The sequence below is a fragment of the Telopea speciosissima genome, chromosome 2 (genome assembly GCF_018873765.1).
Source record: "Telopea speciosissima isolate NSW1024214 ecotype Mountain lineage chromosome 2, Tspe_v1, whole genome shotgun sequence".
Classification (NCBI taxonomy): Eukaryota; Viridiplantae; Streptophyta; class Magnoliopsida; order Proteales; family Proteaceae; genus Telopea; species Telopea speciosissima.
The window spans coordinates 50845704-50863423 of record NC_057917.1 but is presented as its reverse complement, the minus strand read 5'-3'; the positions used below and the strand labels follow the sequence as shown (position 1 = coordinate 50863423).

At 39.4% G+C, this 17720-nt stretch overlaps 2 protein-coding genes across 7 annotated transcripts in view; one reads left to right on the top strand and one right to left on the bottom strand.

Annotated features, from left to right (window-relative positions):
* Positions 1-3981, top strand: part of LOC122651352 (myb family transcription factor PHL7-like) — a 15371-nt gene extending 11390 nt beyond the window's left edge. The window contains exon 7 of the mRNA XM_043844716.1: positions 3066-3981. Coding sequence (XP_043700651.1) covers positions 3066-3611 — 546 coding nt within the window. The 3' untranslated portion in view covers positions 3612-3981. The remainder of the gene's footprint in view (positions 1-3065) is intronic.
* LOC122651353 (probable calcium-binding protein CML21) overlaps positions 1-17720 on the bottom strand; it is a 23660-nt gene extending 5940 nt beyond the window's left edge. Inside the window, exons 1-5 of one of the 6 annotated variants that reach the window (XM_043844719.1) lie at positions 17648-17720; positions 12669-12920; positions 9116-9318; positions 8064-8238; positions 5185-5374 (exon numbers count right to left, since the gene is read on the bottom strand). In XM_043844719.1, coding sequence (XP_043700654.1) covers positions 5259-5374; positions 8064-8238; positions 9116-9318; positions 12669-12867 — 693 coding nt within the window. In that variant the 5' untranslated portion in view covers positions 12868-12920; positions 17648-17720 and the 3' untranslated portion in view covers positions 5185-5258. Of the gene's footprint in view, positions 1-5184; positions 5375-8063; positions 8239-9115; positions 9319-12668; positions 12921-17368; positions 17410-17521; positions 17604-17647 lie in introns of those variants that run through there. The other 5 variants (XM_043844717.1, XM_043844720.1, XM_043844722.1 and 2 more) reach the window with 5 other exon arrangements.

Below are 17720 nucleotides of genomic sequence, written 5' to 3'. Positions count from 1 at the left end.
TTTCATATGCTGCACTTGTAGACTTCGATTGTGGAAAGGTTCCATGTTTCGGTTTTCGACCCTGGCCGAAACTGAAACTTCCCAAGTGTCGAAACCTAGTCAAAACATTTTTCTGGGCCAAAATCGAAACTTAGGTCTCAAGGCCCAGAAAATGGTTTTTTGACCCTTTTTTTTGCTGCCTTTGTTTTTTTAAAACCATTTTATGCCTATTCCATGGATTAGTTCAACCCCCCCCCCCCCCCCCAAAAAAAAAAAAAACCGAAAATGGTACTTGTGGTTTGGACCCAAGTTTGCTAGTGTATGCTGAATTCTGCTGTACACCAGCCATATTATAAATATTGACTACATTTAATTTAGGTACTGGAAATGTAAGTATGCAATTAAAACAATCAAAACATACATTAGGTTAGGGAAATACAAGTATAAAACATTCACCACTCAATACCACATGGAGTTTCTTAGCGGGTCTAATCAACGAGCTGCATATGATCGGCCAACGGTGTCTAAACATATATTAATTCGAAGCCCATCATGTATTAACCCTATTATTTTCAAAGATTTGTTGCATGAAAATCATATTTTAAACCAGGAATTTCAATAAATAATTTAACAACCTCAAAAGTATTCCGACTCCGTGAAGTCATAGATCGGGCCATTCTATCTAAAATATAAAAAATTGAAACGGAACTACTATCTCTATGCACTGATTCTTCCAAAAATTAGATTTGGGGAAAAAAACTATTACCTTCAAGCTCTAATCGCGTAAATCCAAGATTTAAAAGGGTTGAATAAGGAAAAATGCAAAAAAGTGGGAAGAAATCCAGTGCTTTGGCAAAAAAACTGCAAATTTTTGGCAAAATACCAAGGAGCAGTGTCGAAACCTGCGAAACTAGTATCGATCATTGGTTTTAAGTTTCGACCAAAACGTAAAACGATGGGCAAAGGTAACTTCTTGTGTTAAACAATGCATTTACTACATTATTATGGACTTGGAACTTAAAATGTTGCACAAAATTTAACCACGTAAAACAAATGAGAGAAGCTAGATTTGGGAAAAACTAAAATTAAACTAAGGATGTTGAGATGGATGAGTGGTAAAACCATAAAAAATATTAAGGAATGAATATATTAGAGGTAATTTGATGTAGATCCCAGCCCCATGCGTGGGCTGACATACAATCGAAGGAAGAAGATCCTGTCCAGCCAAGACCAGTCAGCTCGAGCCTAACCAAGTTCAGCTCTGTTTCAACCTCTCACACACATCACACACCTACTTGTGAAATGTGCCCTCCCCTACTTTGCAACTTATCTGAAATCAACAACTTATCCAACACCAGCACCTTGCACTGGTCATCTCACCATAAAAAGATATCACCAAGAACTGTCTGTTTCTGTATGGTTTCGACACTCTTTTATCCTCCATCTGATCATTAATATGGTGTCCATCCAAAATCTGTATCAGTAACACCCATTCATTCAATTACAACTGTTATAGACCTGTCTGGTTGAAAGTGACATGCCAAATGTACCATTCTCTTTTATGATGCAAGCTCTAATTGACACATTCTTTCTGGGAGCGATCCGATAAAATCTTGGTCATAGGTCACAGTTTATCATGTCCACTCCAGTTATTTTCCCACAAACGTTTTCCTACAACCCATTTAGTTTCATCCAATTACTTCTGTTCCTCTCCGAATCCCAGCCCCATAAGATATTCTAACCTTCGTCAGAGCCCACCTAAACGTTTCAACATGTGCTGGTGTGAAGAAGACATAAACATGTTTCACCATGTCCTTTAAATTGACATCTATAATTTGATGGATCTGCACTCCTTGAGAAGTATTGAAACTTGTTGATACATGTTCTGGGCCAATCTGGGTTCCTTGTCATGCAGGAATTAGAATTTCTCATTTATGGTATTGGTGCCACAAGAGGCAGAAGGAACCAAGAGTTCTAGTTCATCAAATTTAAGTGGACTTTGTAGCCAATAACACAATGAATATAAGCTGTCAACTGCTTTGACAGTAATAATGCCAGAGACATTGGCATACAAGCCTCACCGTTGCTCTTGTAGTTAGGCTGTTGAACCAACAACAGTAACAGTATAGTAGCATAAACAAAACAACCATGAATCTGGTGATGTTAGCTTTCTTGGGCCCAATTGGCACAAGTTGATTCTATCATGAGCTTAAGGCTCTCATTCAAAGTCCACAGAAAGCTTTGGCTTTTAGATGGAGGAATATGATTGTGGAAGGAGGATTCATCTGTGATTGTTCAATGGGCTCCATACTCATGTTGGGGGGGACTATGGCGCTACCTTTACCTCATTGGGATGGCTAGGGCCCTTGCCACTGAAAGAAACTTCTCTTTTACGTGGAAGATGAGATCTGCAAATTCAAGTGTGGATGAGTTGGCTAGGGGAGCAGTTAGACAGACATTGAACATGGGTCCCTATCTGAGTAGTCCCTTACATTGTGAGGTTTGGCCTTTGGCAATCTGCTTTGGTATCTTATTATAACAAAATTTCTTGGTTATCTATCCTAAGAACAAAAACAATAGATGATGATTCGTGTGGCAGATAGGGAAAGTTTCCTTGCGTGGTGACAGTTTCTGCCACATGGAGGCTGATTTTGCTCTTCCTGATTATTGGATGGATCAAGTATCCTTTGGATTGGCCAGATGTCAAATCTGATGGCCTGTGATGTATTTGACTTTTGTCTAATGGCTTCTATTTCAGTGGAACTTTCAGATAATTGATTTTTCAATAATTTTTCTAACGTAGCTGAAATTCTGTAAATTTGGGAATTTTGCTGAAACCGTAGTTGTCAAGGCGTCGCTTAGGCGTGCCTAATTGGTGTTGCCATGATTTTGCACCCTCTCCAACGCTTTGGGTCGTCTAGATGCCGTGACAACTATGGCTGAAACACTCCCATCCCAACCCCCACCCTACTCTAAAACTCCCAATGAAAAAATAAAAATGAAAAGGCTCTTAGCATTTTGGTCTCTTTTTGTATCTTGAGAATTCAGCTGACCTTCAGAATATTTTGTAATCCGAAGTACAACAGGTCCAGAGTCAGTTACAGGTGGGGGAGGCAGACCAAGGCAAACACCAGAAGGTCACTGAGGAGCATCAGCAGCAGCCCAGTGCTGATTTAACTGAAGCATCTGTTTTGGAGACCCCTGTTACTGTTGACAGTGGCCCAGCACCCCTCAGTATTGAACCATCAGTCCCATTTGGATCACCTTCCCAAGATAAGGCTGCCAATGGATGCTCCCCTCCTCCTGCCTCAGCTGATGACTCTCACAAATCTGTCAAGAGTGAACAAGCATCCCCATCTTCATCCAAGCCCCCCCTCCAAGATGGGGCTCCCAAAGAGTGTGCACCTGACCCAGAATCAGACAGGACTGAACCATCGACTACTGTTCCAGCTTCTGGGTCTCCCATCAGGGCTGCAATGGCACAGAGTGGTTCGGCCGCTGAATCTTTCTCATCTTCCCAAGAAACATCTGTTTTAGATACCACTAATTGTCATGTTGGATCCCCAGATAAGACTCCAGAGGGTGAGAAGTTAGCGAAGAAGCAGCGAGTGGATGAGGGACCAGCATGTTAATAACCAGAGATAGACTGATACTATAACCAGAGAGGTTGGAGGTAGCCTGGGCTTGATTCGGATTGCCAAGCATGGTAGTTTGATCCTTGAATGACATTTTAGGCAATGAAGAGTGGTTTGAAATGTTTCAGGCACTGATATGTGATACTTGTGGATGAATGGTCTATGCACTTGCAAGATTTTTCTATTTTTCTTTTATGTTATAGTTTTTGTAGTTTCTGAGAAGTATTTATTATCTGGTTGAACAAATAGGTACTGGATCTGGGATTTGTACTCTGATTCTATACTCTTACAGAGAGGCTTGTTCATTTGCCATTTTTTTACTTCATATTGTCGTTTAAGTCTGGGTTCGGGTAGGCTTTATTGTTCTCTCTCATACAGTTGGTATGCATGATTTGGCCACCTCAAGAAATCATGTGAACTCCACGAATTCATTCATGTTTGCGAACATCTGCTGTGTAAGCGTACCCCTTAATGATGGTAGATTTATCTGACTTTGATACCTGAAGGTTGAACAAATATGCTTTAACATTAGGGAGAAAGAACACTGCCCAATCATGCACTCTGTTCCCCTATGCCAAGACATGGGTTGCATTATGACTGCCGCATCCCTTGGAAAGATGAAAATGATCAGAAGTGCGGTGGTCATTTTGCGTGCCCATGTCTTGGCACAGGGGTGGAGTACACTGTGTGCCTGAGTGGCGTTCTCTTTCCCTTGACATTATTATTATTCTTTTCGGGCGGGGTTGGGTGGATTTATAATATGTTACTTTACCTTTGTGGATTGAAAGATGGTAATCGAGGAAACTTATAATTGCCGCCCATACATGGACCTCAAGCATTAGTGGATTGAAATACATTAATCCAATCCTGTTTGCAGGGATAAATAGTACTGGGTCTACTGTGACAGGCACGAAGCCATTTGTATCACCTGAACTTGAAACGCTAAATGCAGCTGTAAGGGCCTTGGGCTTGGCCAGTTGTAACTAGACATGGGATGAATGCCATCTTCACCTTGGGGGGTTGCATTAAGCCATTAATAGATGTCTTACAAGTTACTATGGTTCAAGGAATTGGTATCGAATCAGTGAATCGTATTGATATTGACAAGGGCCAATACTGATTCCTGGCCAATTCCGTATCTGTGGATTGGTACAGACCAAATAATCTCAATCATATCGGCCGAGATCAATACCGTATTCGATTCCTAAATCACTATAAGTAACTTTTACATGATCTGTGCAATTTGGATGGAATTTGAACAGAAAGAAGACCTGCAAACTGCACAGTTGAAAATGATCCTTAGATAGGCTGGTGGTATCTCTGGCTTATGATGAATAAAAGTTGAGAATATTAAGGATCCTATTGCAGATGGGGAAAAAAATACCAGAATGTAGCAGCTACATACGCAAAAACAGTATGCAGAGTTTTAAAATCTACTGAAAAAGTCTAGTCTCTTCTTATTGAGACTGCACCGAGTTCTACCAGTTATAGAATATTTACAACGAAATTCACAAACCATAGAGTGAGAATCAGTGGCACTGATTCTAGATGTCATCTCCATTATTGGAACGAGTAGTAGCTCGTAGTACCACTACACAGTGCAGGAGAAGTGCCTCCCCAAGATTGTGTATGTATCGCCTGATTTCAATTTAAACTATCTTCTCCATCTTCATCAATGTCATCGATCCCAACCCAACGGGTGAAAGCAAAAAGAAACTCCTTGAAGGTCACCATTCCATTTTTATCCCAGTCCATCTCCTCTGCACCAAAAATAAAGAGGGTTATAGTGACGAGAATCACAGAAAATGCCGAGATTGGTCAGAATTAAGTACTAGATTTGTGGCTTAGGATTCTGGTAGATATGACCATTGTCGGAGGGAAAGTCCAGATCCATTTGCATCAGGGCAACATTGACAAACTCTAAATGGTCAATGCGACAGTAGCATGAATCCCCATAGAAAAAATGTCAACATTTTTCTTAATGGTGAAAAAAAATGAATAATGAAGCAGAAAATATTGAAATATCAAGCTTGTTATTGTAACGACCAACCAAGAAAGAATGGGGGTCCCATTTTGGCCCTAGAGCCTGAGGGTAAAAACTTGGATAAGCTCCAAGTAATCAGCAACCTTGTAAGATACCAAAGAGCACCAGGCTTGATTGATTACAGAGATGGGCATATATAGGGGTGCAACCAGGCTGGGTTGTCCTAGGGTCCTCGATCCTCATCCCACAGCCAGTTTGTCCAGTCTTAGGCTACGCCAAGCCTCAATAAATAAATAAATAAATACATATATATATATATAATTAAAGGCTCTCTGACCTAAGGCTGCCTCCTCATATTCATTGTCATGCTAATTGTTTCAAGGAGAGAAAAAATGATTTAAAAAAACAATGTGAGAGGCTGTAGTGTACCCTGCTTGCTCAGAGAACCCTCTCCTTATATATGGGAAAAGAAGCATGCACCACCATCGTGCAAATTGCAATATACCCCTCCCACATAATAACAGAGGGGCCCACTCTGACACACATTCTTCTATTCTGACCATGTGGACCCCATATGGAAGATGCCATTCTCCATACATTCACTATTTTTTCAAAAAAAAAAAATAAATAAAAAAAAAATATATATATATATAAAGGGTCTTTCTATACGTCACTATGAAGAGTGAAGCAAAATGCTTCACTATTTATTCCCTAACCTTATTTTTACACTGAACAGTAGTTAAAATATGGGTAATGGTGTAAGTTCACATATACTAGAATCTACCTTCCTTCCCCGTCAACCATCTCCCTCTGCAACCCCCTTCCTTAATCGCTACGAACTCCATGATGTGTAATGGAGCTCAAATCGGACTTCTGGTTCACTTGAACCTCCCCACCCCCTTTCTCTGCTCCATCACCTTAGCCCTTCAAACCTTCTGTGGGAAAACAGGGGAGGATAACTATGCTTCTGCAGTTCTGCTAGCATTGTCGTACAATAAACCAACTATATGAGGACCCCGCCCCCCAGTCCGGCCATCTCTGTGTCACGAGCTGCCAAATTCGATCAATTGGAGAACAAGACAAAGACGAACTAGAATAAGGCTGACCGAATTTTTTCTTCATCACAAGTACAAGAATATGACGAGCAAGAGAGATACAAGTAACAACTGAGTTGGGCAGAGCCCCTGTTTCGATAGCCATTGAATTATCTATTCTAGGAGAGCAGCAACAGAATGAGGGCTTCTCTGGACATAAATGGCTTTCGATTCCCTGCATCTGAGATGGTGTCTCTCACCCTTCGTCAGTCTCGAGGAGTCCTCCAAGGTCACGTATGTCAGCATCGATAGCGTTAAAAGTGACAGACAGAATGATTCCAGTTCTAGGTTCGATCATCATCAGCAATGGACAGAGAACGACTCCAAGATGAGTTGGGGTATGGATTGTTAACTTTGGCCTCCATTTCTACAGGTTCATCTGCATTTTTTTATCCAAAGCTTGGGGTTTCATTGCCTTCGGCTTCAGATATTTAGGCTTTATAGAGTACTCCGGGGTTCACTGCAATGGAGTGGGGTGAGCAAGGTAGAACTGGAGTAAACGTAAGTCTTGAGTTGGCAAGAGGGCACCCTCCCCCCTGCTTTGCTGGTGGGAGAAAGTCATGAAACAGAGGTAGGTGGAGTCAAAATTCAGTATTGTCATACTTTTGCATCACCGACCAGAAACCCCTGAATACCCCCTACCCAAGAATGTGCTCTCCTTGCTGCTGCTCACCTCTGCCGCTTGTTGAAAGTGAAAGGAGAAAGAGAGAGAGAAAGAGAATGAGAAAAGTGGGGAGAGAGACGGGAATCAGGGCGGAAGGGAGAGGTAGAGTACAAAATTGTCACTCTACTTCAACTCGGTAAAAATACTTATAAGGGTAAATAAAATGATAGTGAAATGAATTCATTCACTCTCCATAGTGCTGCGGAAGAAAATCCTATATATATATGGTGAGGGGTCTCTGGGATCACCACCTTTTTGGGGAGTTGGAGGGGATCAATCATGCATCTAAGAACATTTCGGACACTTAGAAACTATAGGGGAGAATAATTATTCCATTTACTTTTTGCCATTAGATATATATATATATACATGGCTGGTCTGAGCCGGGCTCAACCCTAACCCACCCAGCCAGCCAGCCCTGCCCAACTTTTGGCCTGGGTTTCCCAAGTCTAACCCAGCTTGCGAGCTGAAATCCCCAGCCCAAGCCTGGGAATTTTCAGGCAGTCTTGGGCTTTTTGGGTCAAGCTTAGACCCACATCTTTAAGCACTGGTGGTAGTGTCACTGCCCCCTTGATCTTAGCCAAAAGGCGGAGAAAGGTCAACCAGGTCACATATTCATGTTCATATGCCAGATGCATGTCACTGTTCTATCAATCATGTATGCCAAAGAACACACACACACACACACACACACAGAGATCACTGACCAAATCTCTTCAGTGCTATTCGACCAGAAGAGCGTTCCCCTGAATTTGTTTCATTTATGGCCTGCACCATCTCATTTTTGCTGACATAGCCATCTTTATTCTTGTCCAAGAAAACAAATGTATCAACTAACGTTTCAAATGTCGCCTCCAGATCTGGCAATCCCATCTGTGATTTCTAGCAATTTAGTCAAGGAAACTTAAGGACTTAAAAGCTTTCCATATGTGTTAAAAGTAGCAAAAGAACAAGTGTTCACAATGGAAATATTGCATTGGAGATTGGAAGATATTTCAGTTCTGGTCACACATGTAGTTTTTCAAAACCAACACTCCTGAACACCCTAATCATGCAAATAGTTGGACAATTAGGATCACAAAACAAAAGATATTTATCAATCAGGTTCCCAGGATCAGGCCCAAGTAGAAAATCTTTACTAAATACATAGTTGTCAAGGCGTTGCCTAGGCGCCTAGGCACCTTGAAAACTAGGCGGGCGCCTTGGTCGCCTTGTGTTCAGACCCCCCTCAATGCCTTAGACCCCGTGACAACCATGACTCAATTCCATGAATTCCACAAACAAGGAACAAATGCTCCTTCCCACACGTTAAAGCATTAATACTATATTACAACTTGAGCAAGGAAAAATGAAACAAGGCCAAATGGAAAGGAGGCTAAAGAAAGAAAGGCAGGAGAGAGAAAAAAAAAAGGGGGGGGGGAAATAAGAGGAAAATATTAACTTGGGAAATGAGTGATCAGGGTTGGCATAAATAATAAACATTCGGGTGTAAAAAATAACAAATGTGTACTTCGGAAGTAAAAAGTAAGTGGAAACTCAAATGAGTTAAGAAACAGGCTCTAAAATTAGAGGTTCTACCAAAAGGAATACAAGATACTTCAACAAAATTAACAAATTCTGGTATCAACTTTCACCATAAAACTGGAAATGTTAAATAAAGAATGAATTCTGCTTAATATGCACAAAATACACATATATCATACAGAAATAATCAATTGCAAGAAAAGTAGCAGAGAATAAAAATCATATTTTTGGATACAGCATGAAGAGCTGCTGGATCCTCCTTGAGAAGATAGACGAGGCAGAGGAGAACAATGAACTCGTTGAACTTCATACCCATGTTCTCATTGATATCACATGCTTCAAAAAGATCACTGATCTCCTCCTCAGTGAAAGAGATCTCTAGTTTATGAAAACAATGCTTCAGCTCTTCTGGATCTATTGTGCCGTTTGAATCCTCATCTGTGAAAAGAAATGAGGGAAACCATTTAGCTGATATAAAAGTCCATAGAATAAGAAGCATCTATACACCAAAAGTGATACCAGTCAAACTCTTCAACCATATTTAATTAACACTCATTGGCCTTAAGCATTTGCTTCAGTCCAACTTAACGATTATAAAAAATAAAAAAAAACATTTTTAAACATTTGCAGCATTTCTTTCAGGTTTTTTTTTTTTTTTTTTTTTTTTGCGGGGGGGGGGGGGGGGGGAACAAACAAAAATTGATTACAATCACTTGGAGTATTTTTCTTTATGGAAGAGGGGAGGAGGAATCAAAGGGAAGGGGAGGGTGAAGGTGGGACTCTATCCCAGGTTTTGGCCACAACAAGCCCAAAACTTAGCCAGCTGAGATAGCTGGAACCTTCAATTCCACTTCATTAGGGCAATTTCCTCTGTTAACCATAAGTACTCGCCTTCTCTCACCATTTCAACCCTACCCATTTCAGCCTTGTTCTCTTTGCACTTTCAACTTGCCTCAAATTGCTCCTGATTGGTGCTTCCATCAATCTTCATCACATATACACAAAACATCTAAGTTGACCTTCCATGATTGTGTCGGTAACACGGTGCTAATCATAATTGTATAGAATGTATTATTTTCAACTCCTCTAAAGGATTTTTCAAGCAACTAGCTTAACTTTTCATTCGGATATGTACGAAGTATTAACATTGTACAGTATAAATGAACAAAAAAGAAAGAAGTGGAAACATAATCTAATTCTTTTCTTTATCGATTATATATTCTTTACGCATCTACTATACTATAGACTATAGGGGTATATCTCTAGATAGCCAGGAGGATAAATATGTATCATGATCATGACTATTACTGAATATGTATGCAGGGGGATCAATGAATTTGTATGAGTATCTATTCTACTTCTAGAAATTAACCATGTGCCATGAACCAGATTTGAACTGGTGACACAAATATTTTCAGTTATCTGCTCTACCAGCTGAGCTATCACGACTATTCCTGACGCATCATCCTCATTCTACTGGAGTTCTTGGGTCTATGTCAATTAAAGGACTAAAAGAACATTACAAAGTCTTACCCAGGCCCTGAAAATTCTTGGATCTTCAAAAAGATGATTTTGTAAGTTTCACCATCCTTCTAAATCTTGCCAGTCAACCATCAGAACATCCCAATCTCAGGCAAAACCATAAAACCATTTTATTTAGGCAAAAGCTTTCCTAGATGGACTCGATGGGAAAAACTACCTTCGCAAACATGGGGAAATGATATGGCAATTCTGACCTTTGGATACTAGGGGAATGGTCAGAACTGGCCACATGTCAGATTTCAGACTAAAATTCAAAATGATATACCCTCCCATCTAAAGGAATACAACTCAACTCAGCCTTATCCCAACTAAATGAGGTCAGCTACATGGATCGTTTTTCTCCATTTAGCTCTATTCAAAGCCGTACTTGCTACTAATCCTAAGTTATGCATGTCTTTCCTAACCACTTCTCCTATAGTCATTTTAGGCCAACCCTTAGCTCTTTTCACTTGTTCAATCTGAATCAAATTAGAGTGGGCGAGCCTTAGTGCAACAGTTACGTTGTGCTATTGCAACCAGGTGTTTGTGGGTTCAAAACTTGGAAACAACCTCTACTGCGAAGCAGGAGATAAGGTTGTGTACATTTTCCCCTCCCAGACCCTGCAGTAGCAGGAGCATCGCGCACTGGGTTGCTCTTTTAATCTAAATCAAATCACTCCTCCGTATGGAGCATTCATAGGCCTCCGTTGCACATATTCATGCCACCTCAAACAACTTTTCTGCAACTTATCATGTATCAGAGCTACTCTTAAATTAGCTATAATTTTCATTCTTTATTTTATCTTTTTTAGTTTTACCACTCATCCATCTCAGCATCCTCATTTCAGCTACACTATGTTTGTTTATATGTTGTTTCTTCACTACCCAACACTCAGCTCCACACAACATTGTTAGCAGTATATATCCTCTGAAATTTTCCTTTAATGGAATACATCGATCACACAAGACTCTAGATGCACTCATCACTTCATCCACCCTATTCTGATTCTTTGTGCAACATTATCCCGTATTTCTCCTCCTTTATTTATGATTGAACCTAGGTACCTACATTTTCACTTTGCGAAATCTCCTTATCATCAATTTTCACCACCTCACTTTCAGTCCTATTGTTACTAAAGTCACACGTCATATACACTGTTTTTGTTCTACTTATCTTAAAATCTTTTGATTCCAAGGTCGATCTCCATAATTCCAACTTTAGCACAAACAAATATGGGATTAAAGCCGATTCCTAATGTAATCCAATTGTAATTGGGAATTCACTACCCTACCCCATCCCAACAGGTCTTACACTAGTCACTACACCAATATACACTATGTCCACATATCTCCCTATCATCAATTTTTTCCTATCTAACGGCATACCCTCCTATATATTCCCTAGCACCCTCTTGGTAGTACATAATTTGTTCAATGCTTTGTTCTGCCAGATGGCCAACTCGTTTTGGGCTGAAAATTGCCATGTGGGCAGTGAACCATGGGGTCTAACTGTCCACAAATTTCAGTCTCATATTGCCTACATGCCCACCCATGGAAAACCCCACCCATTTATAATTTCTTCGTTCCAAAATTCAGCTACATAAACTATTGCCATCTTATAAATGCCTTTTAGTTACAACAGATTGCATCAAAAGTTAATTAATATTTACTTTTTTTGCCTGTAATTTAATTGATATTTATTACACAAACTTCTCTTAGCCTACCCTAAAAAGTTGGGAAAAGGGTCTGTTGATTGAGTTGAGATGAGTCGACAATCAGTTTGTGGATTCCCAAAGGAAAATAGTATTTAAATCCATTAATCAGCAATATTCATTTTAGAGTAAATCCTTAAGCTTAATGAAAAATATTGGGCTATATTCACAATAATAAGTTAAATTAATTATAAGTAACTTATTGTGTTTTCCGGTCAATATTTCTTAGACCTAATATAAATTCATATTATCCCTGACAACTATGAATAAAACAATATCTAAGGTAGTCCTTGAACCAGTGTCATCATAACTTTAAAGTTTAAACTGAACAGCAGGGATCGAGGTCCAACTCTGGTGTCTTTGTCCATGTAAAAGTCTTCTAGAAGATGTGTGATGTGTGTTCCACTTATTTCTCTATATACATTCCTAATAAATGTTTATATTATAAATTTATAATTATGGGATTTTCTGAGCTCTCTCTATGCCAAGAGGATATTAGTTCTTCATAAGTTGAATACAACTTACAAAAAATATAAACCAGGAAAAAGAACCAACCAAATTGCTCAAAAATTGTCTTGCACTTTCTTAAGCTTTCATCAATTTTTGGGAATTTCAGGATTATGCGGTTGAATGATTTCATCGTCGTTCCTTCAGATGCCCTTCTCTGCATTGCTTCAACCATTTTGGCCTCAAGCTTTGTTTCTGGCATGCAACCCTTTCTAGAAGACTCCCCCTTTCCCAGCGCTCCTCCCATTTTAGATCAGTAAGAGGAACAGGATGCAGGATAAAAACCAAGTATGTACCTGTCTAAAAATAGAAATGAAGGTGGTAGTAAATACCATATTTAACTTTTGTCAAAGTGAGTGATATGGAGCCGATAATGAAGTTGACAGGTAGAATATTTAAGAGTAAACAGAAAATATGCCAAAGATGGTTCAGTAAGGCCAGCAATGGGTATCCCTTTACCTGTTTACCTGCCTTCCCTGTCCCTAGTTTGGAGTGTAAGGGTAAGGATTTCATGCCTCATAAGAAAATGAGAAGGGTAATAAGGGTAACAGGGCCTTAACTAAGGCTCAGCCCATATATCCATTACCCATCCCACGTAACATATCCAAATACTCTCTCAAGCCCATAGCCCATTGGAAATCACCAAATGATTAAAAAAGCATCATTGAGGCTTTACGCCTTTACCTACCATACCTATTTACTTTCCAGATAAAGGGAATTTTCACTGTAAGGGTAAGTTACCAACCTTCCCAACACTGCCATCCTATAATTCAGTAAATCATCATTATAACCAGTATAACGAATTATCGATGGCTATCCCATCTTAATGGAAACTTTGACCAGCAACTGAGCTAGAAAAGTAGGGAGAACCTATGTCTCTGATGTCTTTGGGAATTCAGATCCATCTCAAGAACAAGCTAGGAATGGAACAGGGTGGCTCTCATCCATGCCATACCTGAACCTCCTAAAATAATGCTCAAACAGCTTTGCCCTCTGAAATTTGCATGGAGTTCACCTATTTTTTAAGCCTAAAGGAGACAGGGTGCCAGTGTCCATGGGACGAGGTAGGTTGGGTCCACTGCCTGGGGGAGTGGGGGTTGAAAAGACCATATCTGTCCCTAAACCGAATAAGTGTCGTAACATATCCATTGCCATCCTTAGTCATAGCATGTCTCTAGGGCTTCAGTGTCATGTAACATGTATGAGTTCATGGAATCAGTTCGATTTGGCCTACCACATATAGGTTTCTACAGGTCTCCTTTGTTATACATTGTCTATTCTTATCAATTGAATCAGCCATCTATTAAAATAATCTTAGCAAGTAAGAACAAATTATAACCTAGCAAAAAAATTCTTCAAAATTAAAGGTTAAAACAAACCAAATGATCAAACAGCCAGGTAATTTCTAATATCACGCAGCAGAAATCAGCAAAATAATTAATAAGATTAACCAAACAAACTAACAAGTGATGGACAACCGATATCAGCAATTCAAAGGATCTTAAGGCCAAAATTCAGCATTAAAAAATCAGTACAGTAAACATAAATTTGACTATAAGAATCAGATTTCAGTCAACAAAATCTATGGTGAAACTCAATTAACCAAACTAGAAAAGATTATGAGAGATCTCTCCAGTTAGAGAGCCGTTTGGCATAAAATCAATCCAATATCATGATAAATTAGACAGAAGCAATGACCAAAAACACCAAAACAGCTCCAACATGAATGGCAACATAACTGTTATAATCAGTTTCTAAAACCTAACAGAAAAACGCAGTAAAAGTTCCTCTCCGTTCATAAATCAAATCAGCATGATGGGTGGCACGATTTCAAATAGTACGATTCAGGGTGACTGTTTGTTAGTCCATATCTAATCCACTACCATAGCTCAAGAATCAGAAATCAATATTGTATTGACATTCAAATCAAGCCTTGTGTAAATAGCAGCAAAAGGATGGCAGTAAGCCCCTTTCTTCAAGGTAGTAAAAATAATGCACCTTGAATAAATTATAGAAGATGAGATTATAATAGCAAAACATGCAGACCCAACCAACTAAGCAGGCAGTTCTAGAAGACCAGACCCAGAAATTCTTCAAGGGAGAATTTCACTTTTCCTTCAAAGTTTGCAAGTTTGCCTATAAAATTAGATACTCACTCGGAATATTTTTCTTCACTTGTACCTAAAGAAGTGAAAGTTGCATATCCAAAAGTTCTATTACTTCTGTAACAAGTCCACACAATACTAGAGGAAGAGAAGATGGAGAGAAGTTGATGGAAGAAGAAGAAGAAGAGAGATCTAAACCCACAATAGGTTCAGTGTGTCTATCGTGGTCTGCCAATAGGTTACTTATAATAGCAAAACAAAGTCACTAAGAGTATACATCGCACAAGACTAAACCCAATTATACCCTAACTAAGAAAACTGAAGACAAACAATTATACCATGATAGGGAAACTTCCCTATCATGACTAGATTGCCACCAATAAAAGTGCAATAACCAGTGGTAGATTTCCTATCACCGTTAGAACCATCCCAGTCTGCCTCAGAAAATCCAACCAGATCAATATGCTGATGAAGTCGATTAATAAGCCCCTTTCCTAGAACCCTCTTCAGATACCTTAGGATATGATATGCTGCTTCCCAGTGAGTCTTTTCAGGTGATTGCATAAAATGGCTGATAACACCAACAACAAAGCATTTATCAGGTCAAGTAACAATCAGATAAATGATTTTCCCAACTAATGTCTTGTATCGGTGCTTGTCCTCAAATTCCTTGCCATTGCTTGCCCCAAACTTCTGGTGTTGATCCATAGGAGTATCAACCGGTTTAGAGGCAAACATACCAGTCTCAAACAAGCGGTCTAACAAAAGATGCATGGTATCAACTTTCAAAGTGATAACTCTTAACTTGTGAGACTTCTTTCTAAACTAATCCCAACTGAGTTGGACCAACAAGACAGCTCACTCTTCCTTCCTCCCTCCCAACCCTCTTTAATCCTTGCCAACCAAATGGCATTGAGTCACCATCAACGACATGGGATACTACAATAGAAACAGAAAACAAGTCAAATCCAGAAACAGAATTTCGCCCCGAAAAAAAAAAAGCAATGATGCGATGAGATTGTTCAAAAAAAATTTGAATGTTGACTTGTTGGATTCCCGCCCTAGCTGATCTACAACCACTCTCTCCCGGTGGTTGAGCAAGAAAGAAGCAAGGGCCCAACCATATACAACAGCCAGCGCACGCTAGCGCATTGTAGCTTTTCAGATTTTTCTGGTGCGCTAGGCGCCCAACTACTTGTTTTAAGTGTGACTTGATTCTTTGTGATCTGCAGCTACCCTACGTTTGCACCGTTTGCAGGAGGACAAAGAGCCGATCCTAATGGCAAATGGATCCAAGAACAGATGGTTTGGAAGGAGGAGAAGCTTGACTGAATTCCTACATCACTACAGTTCCACCTATGTTGTACCCTTCCTCCCAAAGAATTCCGTCTGACATACATACTGGTATCACCCTGTGAAGGAAAGTCGGACAAGTTAAGGGTTGTCCAGCAAAGCTAGGGATACCTGAAATTAAGAAAAAGAAATGGATCCAAGATATGTGATTGTGTATTTATTGGGTATGCACATCATAGCATTGCATATAGATTTTTAGTGATCAAATTTATGGATAATATGTTTCATGCTAACACCATTATATCATCAACCTTTGGCCCAACTATCACATTGTAGTGATATGGAAGACACCGGTAGCAAGACTCTGTCCCATCATCATTCTTATGCTGTTGAATTGCTATGATTAAGTTCGCAAGTGTTCAAGTTCGATTTTCATTGGAAAAGCTCCCCTATAGTTTGTAGTCATACAAATCATCTGTTGAAGCCATGAGAGACAAGTCTATACTTTTCATTTCAAGTTATTATTTTCAACAGTTCCACTAGAATACCAATGTAAAACAGTAACAAGAAAGTTAGGGATTAAAATAAAGTTGAAAAGTGCAGTAACTTCGTTGTTCTACCCAGATATGCCAGTATACCGAACGTAAGTAACATTGAAATCGGATGTATCCAAGAGACAGCGCCCATTTTGATGTATCAGAAAAACTAAACTCCTAAATCCGCAGAAGCTAGGACGGAATACACCAGATCTCCTAATTGACAGAAAATTATTAATTTGAGACCAATTGAGAACGATCAGAAAGGGGTTTTTTTTTTTGGTTTTTCATAAATCGTTAAGAAATGCATGATATAGCCAAACTACCAAACGTTTGACGGAGTTGGATTTAAGTCTTTACACACCTTGATGCATCTAGTATTTATCAAACATTTAATTTTTCACTGAAACCAACAGTTTAACACACGAACACAGAGAAAGAGAGAATCTAAGGTCCGCTAGACATGGAAGAACGAAACAAAGATAGAGACACACCTGGGTTTTTCCAGTCTTCACTTACGAAATCTTCACAGGTTCGATAGAAGAAACATCATAAAAAGCCATTTAACAGGGAAAGAAATATAGGAAAAATCACAAAAAACAAACAAGAATAACAAGATACGTGAGAAGAGAGAATCATCCAATGATTTATTGCATGCACCAAATTATAGCCTAATAAGAGATATTCCAGCAAAAAAAAGGTAAAGTACATTGATGAAAAGAAGAGGAAAATTTTCTACCAGCGCATATGAGAGAGAGAGAGAGAATCTAAGGTCCGCTAGACATGGAAGAACGAAACAAAGATAGAGACACACCTGGGTTTTTCCAGCCTTCACTTACGAAATCTTCACAGGTCCAATAGAAGAAACATCATAAAAGGCATATTTATCAGGGAAAGAAAAGATGAAAAATCACAAAAGACAAACAAGAATAACAAAGATACGTGAGAAGACAGAATCATTTTCTACCAGCGCATATGAGTTAAGAACCAGACTTCGGTTCCAGCTTACTCGAATTAAATCTCCATATAATGGAACTGATAAAACCCCTTAAAAAGAAGACACCAACAGAGAGAGAGAGAGAGAGCAACTAACTGGAAATGAGGGAGCTGAACAAGTGGGTTTCCTCTTTTCCTGTAAAGTGTAAAGCTTCGAGTTCCTGGGGATT